We start from the raw sequence: 21,413 nt of genomic DNA, 5'->3' as shown, positions 1-21,413 counted from the left end.
AATGTGGTGTTTTTGTCATTAAACTGTCCCCGATGGCTGTTTGATGGCTACTGTCGAGCCATTGCTACCCTTGAAATACGTACGTACAACTAGCGTAGGGGTTAGAACGGGGCAGAAGGAAACGGAAAGCCTATTGTCTATGGATGGCAAGAGTTTCCCACCGGGCGTGAAAATTGCATCCAATCACGTTACATTCTTAATCTTACCCCCCTTCAGCTATGGAAACGAGGGAATGGCTGCATGGAAGACGTCTTTGTTTTTGCCTCGGAAGTTGTAGATCCGAACGGCCGCATCACTGGTTGCGGCTTTCGTATTTGGACAAATCATCGTTGTGCTGGTTTTTCGTAGAATCGATTCTGGGAGTAATGTTTTTTTACTAACAAGCGTTAAAAAGAGAGCAAGTTTATAATGATTGAAATATATTTGAATATTTTATCATTGATTTACTGAATAGTTGAAATACTGAACTAAAAATGGTTAATATCATTCCATTTGTATTATATTATTATTTTGTTACTAATAACAGATTGTGCAATGTGCTCGTAGAACTCGCTTCAAGTCAGTCAAGTGCGTAGCAATAATGTTTGATATTTCCAGTATATTCAAGAAAAATGACGTAGAGGGAAAAGATTTCTGTGCCATCTTTACGTACTGGAAGTACTTTAATGAAATGATTGTAACATTAGTTCATTTGTTCAATTAACTTTGGTTATTCATGATATATTTGAGTTTTCACTTAAAATTTACGAACACAAATTCGTGGAATTATATCTCCAGTAGGTTGCCAATAAATTCCAGTCCTCAAAAGTTTTGTCTACTTGTTTAAAGGCCCTGTGCAAAATTTGAGCTCAATTGAGCTTCACTAAGTAGACCTTTAAAGCGGTCAAAGTTTGACTTTTTTATGAACCACGATTTGATATGAAATTTCTAAAAATGATTTTTTGATGCCAAATGTTGAAACGAAATCTATGATTTTGTGTTATTTCAAGGTCTTATGTTATCTCAGGAACTGTTGTTTTAAAGAGCTTCTAGGATTTTGTGACTTTTAGAGCAGGAAGAATAAATTGAATTTGTTATGGAGGATTGTAACTCAGTTTTCGAGAAATTCGTGACATTAGCATTAGCACTTTAAAATTATAAGTATAATATATGAGCGGGGGCCTAGGGTGGTTGGTAACGTCTCCGCCAACCACGCTCGACGCCTGGGTTCGAATCCCACCGCCGACATAGGTGTCGATGGTTGTGAGGTGGCGTGATTCACTCACAACCAACCCAACTGGTCTAGATTCAATCCTAGCCGACACCGGGAGATTTTCTGAGGCGAAAAATCTCTGGGATCACGCCTTCCATCGCATGAGGAAGTAAAGCCGTTGGCGCCGGTCCGTTAATAAACGGGTCGTGAGTTAGGGACCTGGGTGTGGAGTCGCCTCCCTGGGCGTCGGTAATTGGCCACAACAGTGGCGGAAATAGACCGACGGAAAATAAGCGAGAATAAAAAAAAAAAAAGTATAATATAAGTACCTATACTTAATATTTCTTCTCTGTTTTTTATTATAGTAGGGTAGTAAAGTTACAGTTGAATCATTTTAACTCAAATTTTTCTCTTTAGTATTTAATTACGGTCCGCAAACGCTTTTCAAATTTATCACAAACAGCACGCACGACTTCGATCGGCATTTCATCCCTGATTTTCGCTAAACAGTTCTTAAAAGTGTCCAAACTCATGTGTTTTACTTCACTCAGTTTTCCTACACTCTAAAAAACCGACACGTTACTGCCAAGTGGATTCCACTTACTTCTGTGCTAATAGATGGAACATTTCATATCTAAGTGGAATACACTTGCATTTCACTTCACAGCACAAACTCAAGTGTCTTACATTTCGGTTTGCCATGTCTTGCATACTAAAACCAATCTTTCTACACTCAGATGGCAATGTTAAAACTCGTCAAATGTCAAAACACGTCAAAATACCGTGGATTCCATGGAAAAACGATATGGGTTGACCTGTCAAAATGATTGGGAAGGTTTATTGGTATTCATGTGTGAAGGGCATTTGGTGTGCGCGTGTGATTTTTTTTAGTGTAGAATGTAGGCCTCCAAAGAAGATACGGGCTATGACTGAGGTGCTGATATAGAACGGCAAATTTTCGTTGCACAACTTCTAAACAAAAAATGCCTAATGCGCTGGCGCTGAATCTTGTTGACAGCAGAAACTTTCTTCTTCAAATAATTCCTTGGCGCAAGGTGGCAAATGGTCTTTCAAAATGTATTGTAGATAGGGTACGCTATATTAATTTTCACATCCCTGTCGATGAATAGCAGTGACAACTTTTCGCTGTTGGGTATTGCTCCTCAAACCATCTACGATTCCACTTTTCTTTTATTGGCTGGAATATCACGAAGACTCGCTCCATACACTCGATCTTTCTGCTTGTTCAAAACAGCATACAACGTAAACAATTTTTCATCCTAAAAAATTATGTTGTGAGCAGCCGGCGTCGTCAGTAGGAACCGAAATCCTGCAAACCTGTCGGCAATATTTTTGCGAAATAATCCATGATTTTTTTTTTGTTTCTTAAAAGCTCCGTATTCAAGATCATTTTCGATCATTTTATGCATAGTGTTATGACTCGCATGTTCATTTTACGAACTATTTTTCTTGCCGCCCGGGCTGGATTTTGCCAGATACGTTCTTGAACCGCTGCAGTCCGCACACTACGTTTCTTACCTGGTTTCTGCTTGGGGACAAACGCGCCAGTTTCCGCGAATCTTTTGATGGTCCTGTACCTAAATAATAAGCTCCAATTCAAATGTAACAGCATCTTTCTGATCTGTATGTTACTCATTCCAGCGAAATACAAAATAATTATTTTGTTCTCTACTTGAATCTATGGCGATTTTCCTCTGAAAACAGAGAAACACTGCCCTTATCACCTGAAAGTGAACTATAAACTTGTGTCGCAATAACAACAAACATTACTGATTAACAGGGTAGGGCTTCCTGAATAGGGTTATTTTAAGTTGGTCTGACAAGGTTAAGTACTTGGGACTAGTTTACGATAAAAAACTTATTTTCAAAGAGCACATTGAGAGTATACAAGCCAAGTGCATCAAATATACGAGATGTTTATATCCTCTCATTAACAGGAATTCTAAACTTTGTTTAAAGAACAAACTTTTGATTTACAAACAAATTTTTAGACCAGCAATGCTTTATGCTGTACCGATCTGGTCAAGTTGCTGTTCAACAAGGAAGAAAATGCTTCAAAGGATTCAGAACAAAATTCTGAAAATGATTTTGAAGCGTCCTCCTTGGTTTGGTACACTCGAATTACATAGACTTACTGATGTTGAACCATTAGAAGCTATGTCAAATAAAAACAATCGTTGAAGTTTTAGTCGTCTTGTTGAGAGCAATTCCCGGTCTTCCAGGTCTTCCAGGACAACATCGTTGCGGGTAGTCGGTCAGATGTACAGGTTCATTCCACGGCAGATGACAAGGAGCAAAACGCAAAAAACATTTTTGGACTAGCTCAATAGCGAACAACCTGAGAGGTATGGTCATTGGCGTAACTAATGAAAAATCCTAGGAGGGGGGGGACTAGTCTTTTATGCAAAAACGGTATAGCAAGTTTTGTTTTACTTTTTGTATTTTTCGGGGGATTCGATTCTGCGCTGCAGCAGTAGCTGGAGGAGGTCGACAAAAAATTACCAAATATCTGCCCCACTGTTCTCAATCTTTCTCATTTCTGGGTAATATTTGATTTGTGGTGATATAAATCGAAGTCCATAGTTGAAATCATTTACCGGAATCGGTGATTCCTTTAATTGCAATCAGGACAGCAAAATTTTCAAAGATTCGGGAAAGTGTCCGCTTTTGGATTTTGACAGCTGTTTGTTGATAAAATCAAAACGCGCGTCAATGAAGGAAGAGGAAGAGATAGAGAGGTAGGGCAGAATAGAGTAAGTGAGTATACATTAACGTCATTATTTTTACTGAACTGTTGCCTTGTTGAAGTAGATTCACAACTATTTGGTGTGGTCGATGAAAGAAATTATTATTATTCAGGAATTGAAATTAGAAATGAAAGAAGTCCTCTAGTGCCAATCATACAATTTTGAGAAGCAAAATTAATAATAGTATGATCAACTCTACGAAGGGCTACCGAAATCCTCCCTGTAGTTACGCCAATGGGTATGGTACGGGGCCCATATGGGAGCAGCGTACTCTATCGATAATAACAACCAAGTCATGGATAGACTGCACACGGTCCCGTGGAATTGTATTGGTGTTGTACAGTCGGATATCGAATCGGGCCCATGCCTCAGCTTCTCAATTGCGAAAGTGTGCGAAATGGTATCGAATGCTTTTGAGAAGTCGATGTATACCGAGTCCAATTGATTTCGACATTCAATTTCCCGAAATAATACGCTGGTGTGACGCGGAATGAATCCGTGCTGATAACTCTAAGCAAGCTCTTCAAAATTTTAGAAGTAAAAAAATTGGTATTTTGAAAAATAGAAATAAATACTAGTGTTTAGTGATTGTTACATCAAGGCAATCAGTGAAAAGTTGTCCTTGACATCAGAGTGGAAAATTTGATTATTCTTTGTCTAACCTCGAATATGAATAGATGTTTTTTAAGAACTGTATCGTTGAGTAATTAGCAACTTTCAAAGTTCATTTACCCAAAAACGACTAAACTTCGTTTTGTGTGTGTACTTGCAAATGTTTGTTTACATGTCAAAGAAACGTTGTGCAATCCTTTTGTTTCAATTAAGTGCTTCGTTTTCAACATGGCTAGAATAGATCTTGGAATCAGAAAGAAAATTCTGCACACTTGGTGCTCCGAAAAGAACATTACCTACTATCAAATAGCAAAACGCTATAAAGTGCACCACACAAGCGTGAAAAATATTATTAGTAAGTATGGACACGAGTATACTTTGAAGTATTTGCCAAGATGCGGAAGGAGACCTGGTCCCAGTATGCCCGAGCTGGATAGTAAAGTTCTCGAGTACATTAAATTACATCGATCGGAATCAACGCGTGATTTGGCCAAAAGAATCAAAACCAGCATTGGGATGATTCAACGATAAGAAGCGGAAGGATTCAAAAAATTCGAGCCAAAAAAGAGCAAGGAAACTGTACAATCGGGTTCTGGATAATTGGGGCAAGTGCATCTTAATGGACGACGAAACATACGTTAAACAGGATGCGAAAACACTTCCGGGACCGCAATTCTACACAAAATCAGTAGAGGAGGATATGAACGATGCGAACTGCACGGTTGCGCTGGAAAAATTTGGACAGAAGGTCTAGGTTTGGCAAGCTATTTGCACCTGTGGTTTGCGGTCATCTATTTTTTTACGAAAGGTATACAATATATGCTCAAGTGTACCTTGATGAATGCTTGAATAAAAGATTGCTGCGATATCCAATTCGTCGAGAAAAACATCAATCCATCTAACTGCCCGGAGCTCCGACCAATTGAACGATTCTGGGCAATTGTGACGCCTTCCCAGGAAAGAAAGGGGACAGTATCCCAAACCAGAATCGCAGAAATCGCAGAATCTAATGAAAGGCATTCGGTCAAAAGTGCGTTCGTTTATCAGAAGATAAGTTTTTGATTTATGTAAGCCATGATATTGATTGAAACTGAACCAAACTTCAATAAACTGAAAACATGAAAAGAATTGTCAATCCCTTTCAAATATAATTTACAAATAGATGTTGCTAATTACTTTTCGATACAGTCCTTAGTTAAAACTCTTAAGTTCATTTAAGCCTTTGGATATATTATTTCTGCGACGAGGATCTCAAGAATCCACGAACATGGCAGAAGATAGAGTTGACCAGCAGCCGCAACGGGGAATTCAAGATGTGATTCTCAAGATGGCTCATCTTTTACAGTAGATGGCGGCCCAGCAGCAGCAGCATCAGTATCAAACCCCGGAGCAGATTTTGGAGTCTTTCTCATCGAACATCACCGAGTTTGTCTTCGACAAAAAAAAACGGAGTTACTTTTTGGCGCTGGTTCAAACGCTACCAGGACCTCTTCGAGAACGATGCAGGTCAGCGGCGAAGGTGTGTTTATTCCTCCGGAAGCTGGCCACCCATTCGCACAGCCGCTATCTTAACTACATCCTTTCAAAGCTTCCCGAGGACGTGAAGTTTGAAGACACAGTCAGGATTCTCAATAAAATCTTCGGGCATCAAACATCAACGTCCCGGAAGCTGTTCATGTGTCTTTTCACGATTGTTGTTAACCATCTGTCGATGAACACTCAGCAAGTAGAGAGCACTCAACCGCTGTTCAACCATTTTTGACCTCAGCCAGATTTTCACCCGGCGTAATGTGCTGAACGAGCGTTCAATCGGGCATGTTTCACATGGTAGAGCAAGTGCAATTTGAATTGCTTTCTCAGTCGCAAGGAAGAAAGAACGGGCTTTAGCTAGCAGATCTAAAAGATCCAACTCTTCCAAGTTCTTACGGTCTGCTCTCATGCTGCTGCAATGTTAAGACAAAACTTCCACCTCTCCAACAAAATTGTCAACTCTGTTCGTAAAAAATTACGAAATTATCGATTTTGCGCTTGAACTCTTCCAACGACATGTGTATTACGTTAGCGGGATGCAGCAAGGACAACGCGTAGGCGAGCATAATGATGAGCGGGAGCGTCGTCTTAGTGAAAGAACATTTTTTCCGCCATATGTCATATGCCATCATATGAAGTGACTACGAAAATACACAAACTTGGATACGACCGTCACAGATTTTGCTTAAATTTGGGGTAATTATTAATCTAGCGTCACTTTGGAAAAATATAAATTTTGGTATCGATTGGAATACACCCCGCTCTGTGAGACCACTCTCTTTGTTGCAAGATTTTTTATATCAAAACCACTTTTTTTCTATTTCCTACAATTTCATAGACGTGAAACGTTCGAAAGAAAGTGATAGGTGATTTTTGAAGAAAACAAAGCAAGGAATCCAGAAAAAAATATTTTTGACCGGAAGTGTTGCCAGATAGATAACTTTTGAATTTGAAAGCTAAATTTGCATTTTTCGACAAAATAGCCAATTTTAATTCAAAATTTATAATTTCAACGTATTTTTTTGAAAATTTTACACAAAAAAAAACACTTATCATCCAAAGGTAATATCTCGAGAAATAACAATGTCACGAAAATAGTTGTAAATTTCGTAATTATTTTTCTTACAATTCATAGACGTAAGACGCCCGAAAAATACTGATGGATGAATTTTGAAGAAAACAAACCAAGGAATCTAGAAGTGTTACCAGATAGATTATTTTTGTATTTCAAAACTAAATTTGACCCAGCTGTTTTATTGACATTCTTGATTGACTTACCATATTCAAAGTATTCGATCAATATAATGCCGTGCGAATCACAAAAAAAATACTGGCCAACACTTTACCGGCTGATTACTGCGTTTTTGAGTGCTTCGGACGACTCTAACCTGCCAAAAACCACTCTGCCGACTGCCGATTGGACTGAACAGTGTGGTGGTGGATCTCTGTCCACTAAAAAGGGTTTTTTATTGCGCGTTATCAACACTAGATTCCCCGTCGAAAGTTTGTGACGTTTCTTTATGTGTCATGAGCGATATGACCAAAGCATTTCTTCAAGATGCTCAATTCACGATTTTTTCATATTTTTCGACGTGACTGCCTATTTGGCATTCCTGAACGTGGTTCGTCGGCTTTAGAAATACTGTCACTTTGAAACTGTCAATAAGTCAATATATAACGATGGGAACATCTACAAATAAAAATATTTCGCTTATTACTGAGTATTTACAAAAAAAATGTAATAAAATAATTGATGACTGCGTAAACGTAAACGTGCATAGTAATCGGTACTATGTCCTCTGAGCTATTATATTCGATCACATATTATCCTACCACGTAATTGTTTTTTTTTTTCGGTTTAAGCTTCCATTCCTACACAGTAAGAAAACTTCATGTCGAATAGCATGTAAAGAAATGGCTCCATCGCTTATGACAAAAAATTCCATAATATTCCATGCAAACTTAAATGATATTGCACATAATTTTCAAACAAAATCGTGGTTTACGTCAAAAGCAACTGAAATTCAAATGAATTGCACTTAATTTTCAGAAGCAACTGAAATTGAAATGAGAAAACATTTTACGTTACGTGTAATAGTGAGAATTTTTTACTGTGTGGTTATTATTGGTAAAAAATAACATTCACATTTGAGATCGAAATTCTCGAAAGCGGAAGCTTACGTGATTTTACTCTATTTTTGCTCAGATCCTTTAAGAAATTTAAAAAAGCACAACCAATAATTTGGATAAAGAAAATTAGCTTGTAATGTAATGAGCTAGTTTATGCACAAGAATCAACATTCTGAAAAATTTTTTCAAGGCCTATATATGGAAATTTTCCGAATTATATTCGCTATTGCTTCGTCTTGGCTAGTTTTGTTCTTCCTTTGCTGGAGCAATTCAAACTCAAGCTTCTCCCCTAGAGGCTCTCGATTCCAAACTCCCGGTAAACTATGCGCCTCTTTAATTAGAACTTGTTAACAAAAACTGTTTTACCCAAACAACATCCCTGCGGACCAATTTCCGGGCTCTGGTAGCACGTGGCTATGATTACAACATCCCTATGCTGGCTCCGGTCGCACTGAGATGAAAATTGCTTCTCGTTCGTTAAGCATTTACCTTGCCGCCGTTTCCATGTTCTCGTTCTAGGTTATTCAGCACTTGGTACCTGTCGCTTATCGTCAAATCGTGAGTTAAATATAATTATTATTTATAAAATCATTTTACATAATTACGGTCAATTTCACCTCGTCTAAAAGCTGTAAGTCGAAGCACGACGAACGAAAAAGAAACGGACCCAGCTGGTAGCAGCTGACTTCAATTGGATTTCTCGGTATTGGTCGTGTGGGTGTGTACTTCTTGTAAATTCAGGAGACTATCCGACCCGACAGCAACGCTTGTCGGTTTCTATGGCGCGGTGATTCCAATTACGTAGATGATGACGATTATGACGATAAAAACCTGAGGCACAAAGTTCCACGGGAAGCTACCAACCACCACCGAAGTGTATAAGCAAGACAAACCCAACCGTTCTGGGTGCATACCTTCGACGACAAGTTACATAAATTCGTCGTTACCGAAACTGGCAGCGAAGCTCCAGTTGCTGCACTGGTGGTATAGAAAGGTATCAAACGTAGACGATAATCATGCCGGTAGTCTGAGTGTCAGTCTTGTAAAACGTTAGTAACCATGTATATAAATGAGTATGCTTTGCGATGAAACATTTACAGACTGTATATCTGTTTGACAGTGGACCAGATATTATTTTTGTAAAAACTACAAAGAACACCACCAAATCTGAATGGTCAGTAAAAATTTTTGTAAAAATGATAGAATGGAATACAAAAAAATCGTGTTTATTCTTTCAAATTCCTTATATACGTTCTTGTAGAGAACAAAAAAAGGGTAGATCTTCCCAGTCAGAAATCCTGCAAAGCGACAACGGGCAAGAGGAATCTATGTATTTATCTTGTTAATAACTTTATATGTATGTACAGCAGTGTTCAGCGTGCTTCAGCTCTGCCCCGGTACGGCTGAATTCGAAAGCATACCGAGGGACGACGCACAGTGGGGCAAATTGGTCCGTAGGCGCGACAAAACCTCATAACTCCTCAACAGTTGATTCCACGGTGTTCATGTCTTCGGCAATGTTGTTCACCATAAAAACATCTTTCTGAAAAATGTATTCCATGAGCTTTTTTTTCTACAGATGGCGCTGACATCTATCTTCTGAAGAAATGGTGCTAGCCATTTTGTTTCTTCGGGAAAGTTGTTTATATCATCAATTGACATAAAGTTGTCGAACATATTACAACTGTAGGACGAACCGAGATCTATTCGAATTTCCGAGTCATCATGAAATGAATTATTGGAAGTTTGTAGTTGCCTTTGTATAGTTTTCTGCCAACCTATGATGTGTCATCATTCTTGAGAAAGAATATAAAATATAATTTTAATGTTATTGTTTGTGACAAAATATTTCAAATAGGAACATTGTTCAATTAAAGATTAGTTGGTCATGTTTCCTTTCTAAGAGCTCCTCTTGTTATATTTTATTCCATTTGGCATGGATACTAAGCGCATACTTTTGTTTAAGACACTGTTCATCCAATAACAAACTGTTTCCTAGTACTAATAATTATTTCTGAGGGGTCTTCATACTACTGAACGTTAGTTTTGAAAGACTCCCGAACACAATTATGGTCGTGTTGCATACATCGGCATTCAGCAAAGCCTATTGTAGGAAAAACATCGATACGGACCCTGCTGATTAACCATTTTTTACATGAATTGACATGAAAACAATCATTGCGAAAACTCGAATTACTCGGTAAGTCGCAACTAGTAGCAGCTGATTTTTGGTTTAGTACTAGCCAATACCTTGTATTTTAGTACAATAATAGTGTCATAGCAGAGCAACGTAGAACTCTATGTTTTTCATATTGCCGAAATCGAGGAAAAAATACAAAAAAACTTGTTTTAAATACTATGCCTCCTTCGAACCTATTTTCAACAAAACTGTCTTAATATCACATAACCTTCTAGTTTATACTCTATTTTAAGAGAACCATATGAGTTAGCTAATTAACATCCCTATGTAGTATTTGCAGTATTTGCATGCCCTACTGGAAAATATCTGTGAAATTTTTTTCTTCCATTTTACAAGCCTTGTAAATCCTCCCTTTCACAATAATATGGCCCATTTTCTAAATTATTTTTCAAAGTAAATTACCATAATTTCCAGTCGATAACATGTCTACTGCAAGTAGAAAATAAAATGAGGCATGAAAACTAAATTTCGTTTTTTTTGAGTTTTGTCGCGACTTTTCTGGGTTCTGCCCCACAGTGCGACGGTGAAAGGATGCCAATAGGTATGTAAATTTTCTACCATTTTCGTCTCTTGCTTCTTATGCTATGTTGGTGTTGTTTTGCTCCGTTCCGGTAAATGAAAGATTCCCATGCACCTTGATCGTAGTCGTCGTTGTCGTGGCTTCTCGAGCAGTACACCGAACCTTTCGCGGTAATGTGCGCTTTGCCTCATTGCTTATTGGCTCAATACGACATCCGCAGGGCCGGAGCAACGATACAGCCGTTTGCATTCGTTAATTTTGCGCGTTCTGTGTTGCATATGCTTGATTTTTCCTCTCTCTTCCTTCTGGTTGAGGGCGCTTCCTGGAATTGTATGTCGCAAAGCAGAAACCCATACAGCACGAATGTCCCGGATGGCCTGATATGCAGATCGATTAAACTTGGTGCTATGAAGAGCGCCATTTTGAAACGTTATGCTCAGATTAAAGGTAATTTCGAGATTTGAATTTATTTAGCAGGTTGAAATTCGTACATGAGGTGTGGTGAATACTAACATCTTATATCAAATTCTTACATTTTTAGTTCTATAATAATTAAAAACGTTTAATGTTTGTGAATGGATTGGATATGAGAGTTGTATTATTATATTCAAATTTTGTTTACGGTGCGTGGCTTCCGCTATTTCAGATATTGAAAAAAAAAACAACTCTGAATGATGAAGATATTAAGCAACACACACTTCCGACATTGCTGTACCGACATCATACGTAAGATGACCAGCTCATCCGCCATAATAGCAACTGTTGGAGTAATAAAATACGTGCTAACGCTGTTTTCCTAGTGAATGTAATCGAGACAAAGACACTGACAGCATCGGTTATAGCACATCGCATCGCAGGCAGATTCTATTCTAATTACTATTCGGCTTTGCGTTCTGAATGGAAATAGCAATTGTTTTTCGCCGGTTTTCCATTCACTCGTGCTCATCATAACAAGGGTTTGAGGTGCGGTAGTGAGAAAACTAGTTCCCCATCCCGTAAGCAAACCCTACAGCGCTTGAATCACTCACACGCTGCCGGTGCTTAGTAATTATGGATAATTATTTTTGTTGTAATTGAACGGAAACGAACGCTGAGAACAAGGTGTTCGTAGCCACGTAATGACTGCTGACCACCTAGAAAGACTCTTAGAATCTATTAACAGTTTACTCACCGTGTGGTCCATAGCTGCTGGGATAATACCGACGGTGGGTGCCATTTTCGAGGGGATAAAAGGGGTTCATCTCTGTGGGATCAACACCCGCTGTCGCTGATTGGTGCCCCAGCGCGGCAGCCGAAGTACTTGGGGACCCGCCTAATCGCTGGTTATCATACCAGCTTCGGGCATCTGCCGCTGAGGTCATATCCATCTCGGTTCTCGTGCTAATTTGCGTCCAGGTACTCTAACAATACTCTCTTGGTACTGGAAATATTTGTTGGAAGTTCCTTAAAATTTAACTGTCTCACACTGTTCACTGGACTTAGTTGTTATAATTTATTCTATCACTTCGGCCATGGTACCTGTTCACAAAGCTTTGGTCGCTTCAATTCCCTCGGCTGATATTCTTCAGATATACTGTTCAAGTTACTGCCGCGAACAACATGGTACATGTTTACTACACAACTAATATTTTGGAATTTCGGATTACAACGACGGATTTTATAAAATGGATGTACACTTTTGTCTTGCTTTTTCTGATCTGATGTAGGCATTCATATCTGCAGTCTGAGTAAATCGTTTCTTTACATTATTTTCGTCTGTACCGGCCAACCTGTGAATCAAATACAATAGAAAGAGAAAAGTCTGTGAGAAAACATCATTAAATGTCTCTTGTTGATTGTCGAATTTCCAAATAATGAATTTGACACATAATAGTCTCTTCACTTTCGTTCGCAAGCAAATGTACTTATATTGTAACGTTCTGTCAAAGTCAGTCGACGCGCAGCCGCTAATCAAACGTGTGAACTTGCCCCACCATGCGTGCTACTCTGCTCCGAACAACGGAAGATGTTTCGAGTAGAAAAATAAAACAAACGTAACACATGAAACGGAACCAATTTGTAGTTGCCTTCACGGATTACAGCCTTTTACGACTGCTGAAAATTCATCGACTCAAATTGCATCGTGTACGAATGATGCTTTACTACTCCAGCAATAATTAGCAGAATGCAGCAGTCCCAAAGCCTTTCACTCCCATGCTCATCATCTCACCTGAATCTTTCGATCCCACCTTTGATGGCGGTAGCAGAGTAGCGGAGGCCATTAAACCTCTCCGGTATCTCCTCCGAACACTTCGCGATGACGGCTGCACGTGTGTAGTTTCGGTACAGGCTAGTATCTGTACAATAAAAACCTGCGATCTTGTTCGTGCCAAGAAGTGCAAGTTGTTGTGTTTCAGCGTTACCGTGGCACCCAATTGTTTAATTACCGCAGTTTGTAAAAGTCATGCACTCACTTGCTCATTCAAAAACGCATAAAACGGCCTAAATGTGAGTCAAACGGCGGGAGAGAAACTGCAGGCTTCAACGGTGGTACTTCAGCATCAAGCAGTCAACCCGACACGACAGGCAAAATGTGTTTGCTCCATTTGCTCAACATCGTTGAGACGTAGGGGAATGTTACCCGAGGGATTGTTTTGCTGTGGCTTGAATTAGAACTTAAGAAGCGTAACCGATAGAAAACTTCCTTGTTTTACAATTTTTAGGTAGAAAGCATATGTTTATACCTGCATTAAGTTCGAGTTGCCTTGAAGTTAAAATTGTAATTACTATTAGTGGTTTAATCATTCTGTTTATTTCGTGATTTTTTATGGTGTCACTCAGAAGTATCAAGTTGGTCTTCAGGTCGCCCGTTTAGATTTACAACGTGCCATGACATGAGCAATGTCGCGCTCACAGAAAATGATAGCTATTTTTGTGGCCGTTCGTTACTAGTCTGGTATACTGTTGCTAGCAGTAACAACAGTTGTTTTATAGCACTTTTATTGGTCACTATCATTACAGCCAACAACTACTGTGCGCAATTCGACGCTAGGAATAATGAATGAAACCCGTTGCTGCATGGCGTTTCCCTTCGACAAGATTTTGTATTTATGAATTTACTGGAGAAACAACGGGCAAAGAGCATGCCTGCTTGCGGATACAAAAAAAATCATAAAAGTATCATAAACATTTCAATTTGGCTTTTTGAGTTTATGACCCGTTCGTAGTTAGTGTGCTGAAAATAGTCCCAAATCTGAAACAATAATCCAATAATGTTTATGTAGTGGATGGGTAAGCAGCCATTTTAGTGAAAAATTCTATGTAATCTATTTGGGTTATTTCGGTTACTTGATTCCGAAAATCATCTTGTTTTTTTTTTCTGCAGAGATTTCGAAACTAAAACTAATGTTAAGAATTATATCATCATTATTTCTATTGGTTGCATTAAGTCACCGTTTGAAATGTTTTTTGCCTTTCTCCTAGAAAGGTATAGCAATCACTGAAAAAACTAAAGGTATTAAAAGCCTCCAGAGGGCCGAATGTCGTATATCACTCGACTTAGTTCGGCGAGCTGAGCATTTTCTGTATGTATGTATGTATGTGTGTATGTGTGTGTGTGCGTGTGTGTGTATGTGCAACTTTTTTTTCTCACTCGCTTTTCTCAGAGATGGCTGGACCGATTTCCATGAAATTGATTGCAAATGAAAGGTGTAGTTACCCCATAGGTTGCGATTGAATTTCATTGTAATCGGATTTTTGGTTCAGAGGTTATGTATCAAAATGTAAATATCACGAAACAATAATATCTCAGAAACTACACAACCGATTTTAACAAAACTGATGTCAAATGAACGGGCTATCTTCAGAGGCCTTAACTTATAAATTTCATAAAGATTTAACATATGATTCAAAAGCTATGTAAAGAAATGTTATTCAGAGGCTGTTTAAACTCACTCACTTTTCTCTGAGATGGCTGAACCGATTTTCACAAAACTAGTCTCGAATGAAAGGCCTAGTTGTCCCATAGGTTGCTATTGAACTTCATTGTAATCGGTTTGTAACTTTGTCCGTTATTTATAAAAATGTCAAATCAAGTTATAAAAGCAAAGCATAAATTGTCAAAACAACGAAAGTCTATTATCTCAAGTACTACACGACTTATTTGAACATAAGTAGTGTCATACAAACGAGTCATCTCTCAAACTTACAAATAACAAACTTCATAACAGTTTGATTCGTGGTTCAAAAGTTTTGGAAAGAAAAGAAATTTAAAGACTATTCAAAACTAAACCTGCTCCATACCTTGAGCAGCTGTGGGTAACAATTAATAACGGTGAATTGAACATTGTGATCGGCGCTATTTACATTCCTCCTAACTTGCGAAATGAAGTTGAGATAATTGATCGGCATATTTCATCAGTCGAAAAAGCTGTCAACTCGACTAGTATTAACGACGATCTTCTTATCTTCGGAGATTTTAACCGTGCTGGTCTTTCCTGGTCGATGCAGACGGAGGCTAATCATCTCGTTGTTGACGCTTCGCGCTCTTCTGTTAAAGCCGGTAGCACCCATTTATTAGACGGTATGGCATTTCACTGCATACAACAAATTAATTCTGTTTGCAACCAGAATGGCCGATTTCTCGATCTAGTTTTCGCAAACTCGCATGCTTTGCCAGCATGCTCAGTCACTATTGCACCTGATCACATGTAACATTGACGTTCATCATCCTCCTTTGATGGTTACTTTCAACAGAGCTATCAAAACTCAGTTCATAGACGAGTTTGATCCTTCCAGTTTTGATTTTCGGCGTGGGAATTTTGATGCAATCAATTCTGCTTTGAGTGATATTGATTGGTCATTTCTCAATCAATGTCAAAACTTGGATGATGCCGTGTCAGAATTCACTCAAATAGTTCAGGAACTTATAAGTCAGCATATTCCAAAAGTTCGTCCTCGTTGTAAGCCTGTTTAGGGAAACAGGCATTTTACTAAGCTTCACCGCACTCGAAAGTCAGCTTTGCGCGCATATCAAAAGAATAGAAACCCTATCAATCGGATCCGGTTTATTTCTGCCAGTCGTTCCTATAAAGCATTGAACACAGAACACTTCGCCAGCGTTTTTAACACGGAGTGTGCTTCACCTAACGACATTGCCGCAGCTTTGGCTCATGTTCCGAGCGATGTGTTCGATGCCGTAATCTTCACGGTTACAATCGGAGAAGTAGCTAAAGCCATCTGTAACTTAAAACAATCTTACTCTCCTGGTCCCGATGGAATTCCTGCCGTTCTTCTGAAAAAATGTACTGATAGTCTGGTATCACCGCTTACCGCTATTTTCAATCTTTCTTTGCAACGACATCAATTTCCCTGCAGCTGGAAAGAATCGCTCATGTTTCCAGTATTCAAGAAAGGTGATAAACTTAATGTGGAAAATTATCGTGGAATTTCATGTTTGTGTGCCTGCTCCAAAGTGTTTGAAGCCATTATTCATCATCATCTTATGTTTAGCGTGGAAAACTACATTTCTACTGCGCAGCACGGATTTTTCCTGGTAGATCTGTTTCAACAAATTTATTAGAGTTCACATCATTTTGCCTTCGCGGCATGGATCGGGGCCTTCAGATCGACGCTGTCTATACGGACCTCAAAGCTGCCTTCGATCGTGTTGATCACGGCCTACTTTGTGCCAAGTGCGACAAACTCGGAACTGCAACTGGAATGGTGGCATGGCTAGACTCGTACTTGCGGAATCGTAAGATTGCCGTTAAGTTGGGCACGTCGTGATCTACCTGGTTTAGTAACAGTTCAGGGGTTCCACAGGGTAGCATCCTGGGACCGCTACTTTTTTCGCTGTTCATTAATGACGTTACAAAAGTTTTACCACCTGGCACACGTTTATTGTACGCAGATGATACGAAAATTTTTAAACTTATCGAGACTGCTGAAGATTGCTGTAGGCTTCAATCGCTGATTGAACTTTTTAATGACTGGTGCCATCGCAACTATATGATGCTAAGCATTCCGAAGTGTACCGTGATCAGTTTCCAGCGCAAGAAACAGCCTCTCTTGTTCAATTACCACATTGCCGGTACATGTATACAACGTACCAATGTCGTCACCGATTTGGGTGTTTTGTTAGACACTCAACTAACATTCAGGCAGCATTTGTCGATGATTATCTCCAAAGCTAATCGTCAACTTGGTTTGATATTCAGAATTGGAAATGAGTTTGTTGATTATGGCACCATGCGAGCTCTCAATTGTTCATTAGTACGCTCTATTCTGGAAACTGCTTGCGTTGTTTGGGACCCGCATTATGAATTTTGGAGTCAGCGAATTGAGCGCATACAAAAACATTTTGTTAGAAGGATCTGCCGTACTTTGCCATGGAGAGACCCAGATCATTTGCCACCTTACGAAAGCCTCTGCTTGTTGATTGGAATATCCCCTCTCGAGCAGCGCCGCAAGGAGATAATTGCCAGAATGACTCACAATATTTTGACTAGTCGGTATGATTGTCCAGCCATCTTGACGTTGCTGCAGTTGTATTGTCCCATTCGTCCTCGTCGAAGCCAGAGCCTATTGCAAACGAATTCGCACCGCACGAACTACGGCCAGAATGAACCTGTTCGCCGAATGGCCGTGCTCTTCAATCGATACTACGCAAATTTTAATTTTTAGTCATGTCTTGTATGTTATGAATTGTATATAATGTATGTTATTTTATACTTGTACTGTTGCCATGTTTTATTTGCAAAAGATGTTGGGTTTTTATGCCAGCTTGAATGGTTGCATTCACGGCCTTTCAAGGTGGCTTTTCCCAGCCATATAGTTTAATATTTATTCATTAAGACTACTGTCGGATGAATTATTCAATAAAAAATAATAATAATATACCTGCTTCGATCAATATATATGGCCTCAACATGATTTAAATGTGGTATCGTACTATTTGAACGTTCCCGGTATCGCTCGTGATTAAATTGTTCGAAATTGAGAGTCATTTCTTTTATTACGCTATTTCTTAAGCACTTACATTACGTCAAATTTCATATTTTATACTTCAATTACAACATCAATATTTTGGAACCCAAAGAGTGAACATACATTTATTGAATTTAAGCATTCATGTAAATCTATTTTTACAAATAATAAGTTTGAATGAGAAAAGCCGAGTCTGACCGCTAGGTGGATTAATTTAGGTTGTTTGTACGTATTTTATATCAAAAAATATTTAATAATTACCAGTGAGGAGCAGTTTCACAAAAAAATCCCAGTTTTTATATATTTTATAATTGTCTTTTTCGATTTGGCTGAAACGTTGCATAGACGTTTGTATGGACAAAGGAGGCCATTTTGTGCTATTGCTTTAATTTTTTGAAAAACGACTCATTTTCAAGAAGCTATTTGAAAATGCTGTTTCGGGAAGGTGTTGATGATTACGAATACTTTTGGAGCCAAAACGATTTGCTCGATCGGTGTGACGTCTTCGACAAAGTTGTAGATAATAATTTTGTCGTTTCGAAAAATACATACACTTTAAAAAAAATTCCTATAGAGTGCTCTATTAGAGATTAAAAATATTTTTACAGCCAAAACGGTTCATTTGATTGGCATAGTATCTTCGGCAAAGTTGTAGATAGTAATTTTGTCCTTTCAAAACATATGCTTTCTGAAAAAGCTAGTTTTTACAAGAAATTTTTTTTTTTAATTCTTCTTGATCGGACGGACGGGCTAGTCTTTCCCGAGCCGAGACTCGAACCTACGACTCCTGGCTTGTTAGGCCAGCATCATACCTCGAGACCATCTGGGAGAACGGACGGTTCTCAATGTTTAGGTAATTTTCTCTCTATCTTTTTTAGATAGGTAATTAATTTTTAATTGTTCGTTTTACTTATTTTCAAAAATAAAAAAAAAAATCTGAAAAGACGAACTTACTATCTACAATTTTGCCGAGGACGTCACCGGCACCTACGTAATAAATCGAAATCGAAATCCGAAAACGAGTTGGCCAGACAACGATCGTGAATGCTGTACGTGAGATGCTGACGAAGTTTAATTGCGTGGTGTAGGATGATAAAACTTACGTCAAGGCAGACTTTATATAGTTTCCTGGAGAAGAATTTTTTTACGGCAAACAGAAGAGGAAAGGTGGCAGAGATTTTCAAACACATTGAGCTGTTGAAGTTAGCAAAAAAATATCTCGTGAGAAAGATCATCTGTTCCTGTAGTTCGAAGAGCAACCTTTTCATAACGAAAGGTTCATCAACCGAGAAATTTATGTGCAGGAGTGCGTGAAAAATCGTCTGTTGACTTTCCTCAAGTAACACAGTTGTTCCGTGCTGTTTTGGCCGGATTTGGCATTTTGTCATTAGGAAACAAATGGCCATGGAATGGTATGCCGCCAACAACATCTAAGTGGTGCCAACAGACATGGATTCTTACAACACCAGAGCTCCGTCCTATAGAAAAATACTGGGCTATCGTCAAGCGGAACCTCTAGAAGATATGAAAGACAGTTGTCAACGAGATGCAGTTCAAGGCTAATTTACGTTCGCATTCGCTAAAAAGGAAGCTTGAGTCGATATTTTTTCTTTCTTCTGTACGAATTGAACTTGCAAAGAAACCTGTTTTGATTTTTTTATAAAAAATGACCGATTTACTCACATTTTTGTTTGAACATCTTTTGACCGTAACAACCATCCTAGATACGAGTAACCAAACGAAGACTAACCCCTTGTGGAATCTCGATCGAATGTTAACAAGAAAGAGGGAGGGGCCGACTTTTTTGGAAGAAAGGCTAGCCTTTCTGAACGTCTGTTTCCCAGGGTTGGGATGATCACGACAGCGTCAGACTTGGAGCGGACGGCTGTATTGAGAAATGTGTAGTCTCGGACACTGTAGTCAAGATATCAACCCCATCACGAGACTCGGTAGCGTAGCCCTAGTAAGGCAACCTATCTAAACAATTACATTAAAGGCAATCAAGCAAATATAACTCGGAATATTCGGTAGCCATTTTTCATGGGTTTATCTTTACACGCACTGATGAAACTACGCATACAGCATCAATCATATTAACCCATGATTCAGCAGAAAAAAATTGACAGCTCTATCAGGATGGCGAAAATCAGTGAAGCTACTCCGTTCAGAAGTGTGCGCGTTCAAAAAACGGTACCCCGTCGCGTCGAAATAGGACATCGTGCGGCAGTTCGTGGACACTATTCTCTGACCGGTACTGCCTGAATAAGACGGTCAAGTCGATTCCCCGGCAAATCACGACGTGGCGGTGGTGATGGATGACAAGACCTGTCTCACCCTGGATGGCAACGATTGGCGGGGCACTTCGTATGAAGTTGATTTCACACAAGAAGTTCCCCAAGAAGGTGCTACTGTGGCTGATAATCAGCGGGAAGAGGATGTCAAAGCTGCTCTTCTTTCGCTTTGGACTGGCCATGAACGGGAGCCGAAAGTTGCGTCGTTCATAATGAAATACCATAAGGGCGAAGACGCGGTGTTCTGGCAAGATCTGGTGTCGGCCCATTGCTCGAAGCGATCGTTGGAGGAGATGGAGCGGCTGAATATCGAAGTTGCGTCCCATCAAGGATTTCTGGGTAAGCCTGAGGCATAATATCTACTCCAACAATTTTGTCGCGAAAACTGAAGAGGAATCGACAAATAAAACGAAGAAAGTACTAAAAATCATGCCTACGCGCATGTTTTCGTTCGCCATGGCGAATGTTCCGGTTAACAGCCGGGAGGCCGCACGCGAGGGCGTAAATTTTTTTTGCGAGTTAGCTAACATAATAACCTTTCATTGGAAATTTATCAAACTCAATTATCTGTCTTGATTATTTCTTTACCACCATTCGGAAAAAAGTCTATTTTTTTACGGCACACGTTAGTTTTACCAAAGCGGTGTAGCAACCAACGAGCTGGGAATGGGTTTTTGTGTGATGTGCAGTATGCAGTATCGCATGAAATTTCCAGGATATGGAAGGAAGAGAGACTACAGGAAAAATGGATCAACTACTGTCGCATAACGTTGATCAAGGCCGCCTACAAACTTCTGTCCCAGATCTGTCTACCGCCTATCTCTTATGGCTGTTCAAGTTTTCGTAGGACAGTAACAAGCGGGCCTCATGCAAAAACGCGCTACTACTATCTTCACCCTCCGGCAGATTTTTCAGAAATGCCGGGAGTATAACATGCTCACACATCATATCTTCATAGACTTCTATACAGTCGATACAGACCAGCCACAGCAAATAATACACAATTACGGTTTTCCGGATAAATTGACACGACTTATCAAACGTACCTTGTACTGAGTGATGTGCTACGTGTACGTATCGGAGACACTCTCAAATCCTTTCGAAGCGCGAGAGGGCTGGGACAAAGGCTAGTCAAACTCAGTGGTTCCCAACCGGGGGTCGGCGGCCGGCAAGGGGGCCGCGAGGCTTATCTAGGGGGGCCGCG

The 21,413-nt window shown here is 39.4% G+C and overlaps 1 protein-coding gene across 5 annotated transcripts in view; it reads right to left on the bottom strand.

The window, feature by feature from the left end:
* The window catches only part of LOC129729306 (GATA-binding factor C-like), a 320,588-nt gene that overhangs the window by 276,474 nt on the left and 22,701 nt on the right, over positions 1–21,413 (bottom strand). For all 5 annotated transcript variants that reach the window (XM_055687816.1, XM_055687828.1, XM_055687831.1 and 2 more), the window contains exon 2: positions 12,124–12,721. In XM_055687816.1, coding sequence (XP_055543791.1) covers positions 12,124–12,319 — 196 coding nt within the window. In that variant the 5' untranslated portion in view covers positions 12,320–12,721. The remainder of the gene's footprint in view (positions 1–12,123; positions 12,722–21,413) is intronic.

Source organism: Wyeomyia smithii, chromosome 1, assembly GCF_029784165.1.
Source record: "Wyeomyia smithii strain HCP4-BCI-WySm-NY-G18 chromosome 1, ASM2978416v1, whole genome shotgun sequence".
Lineage (NCBI taxonomy): Eukaryota > Metazoa > Arthropoda > Insecta > Diptera > Culicidae > Wyeomyia > Wyeomyia smithii.
The sequence above is the reverse complement of the archived record's forward strand: the minus strand, read 5'-3'. Positions and strand labels throughout refer to the sequence as shown.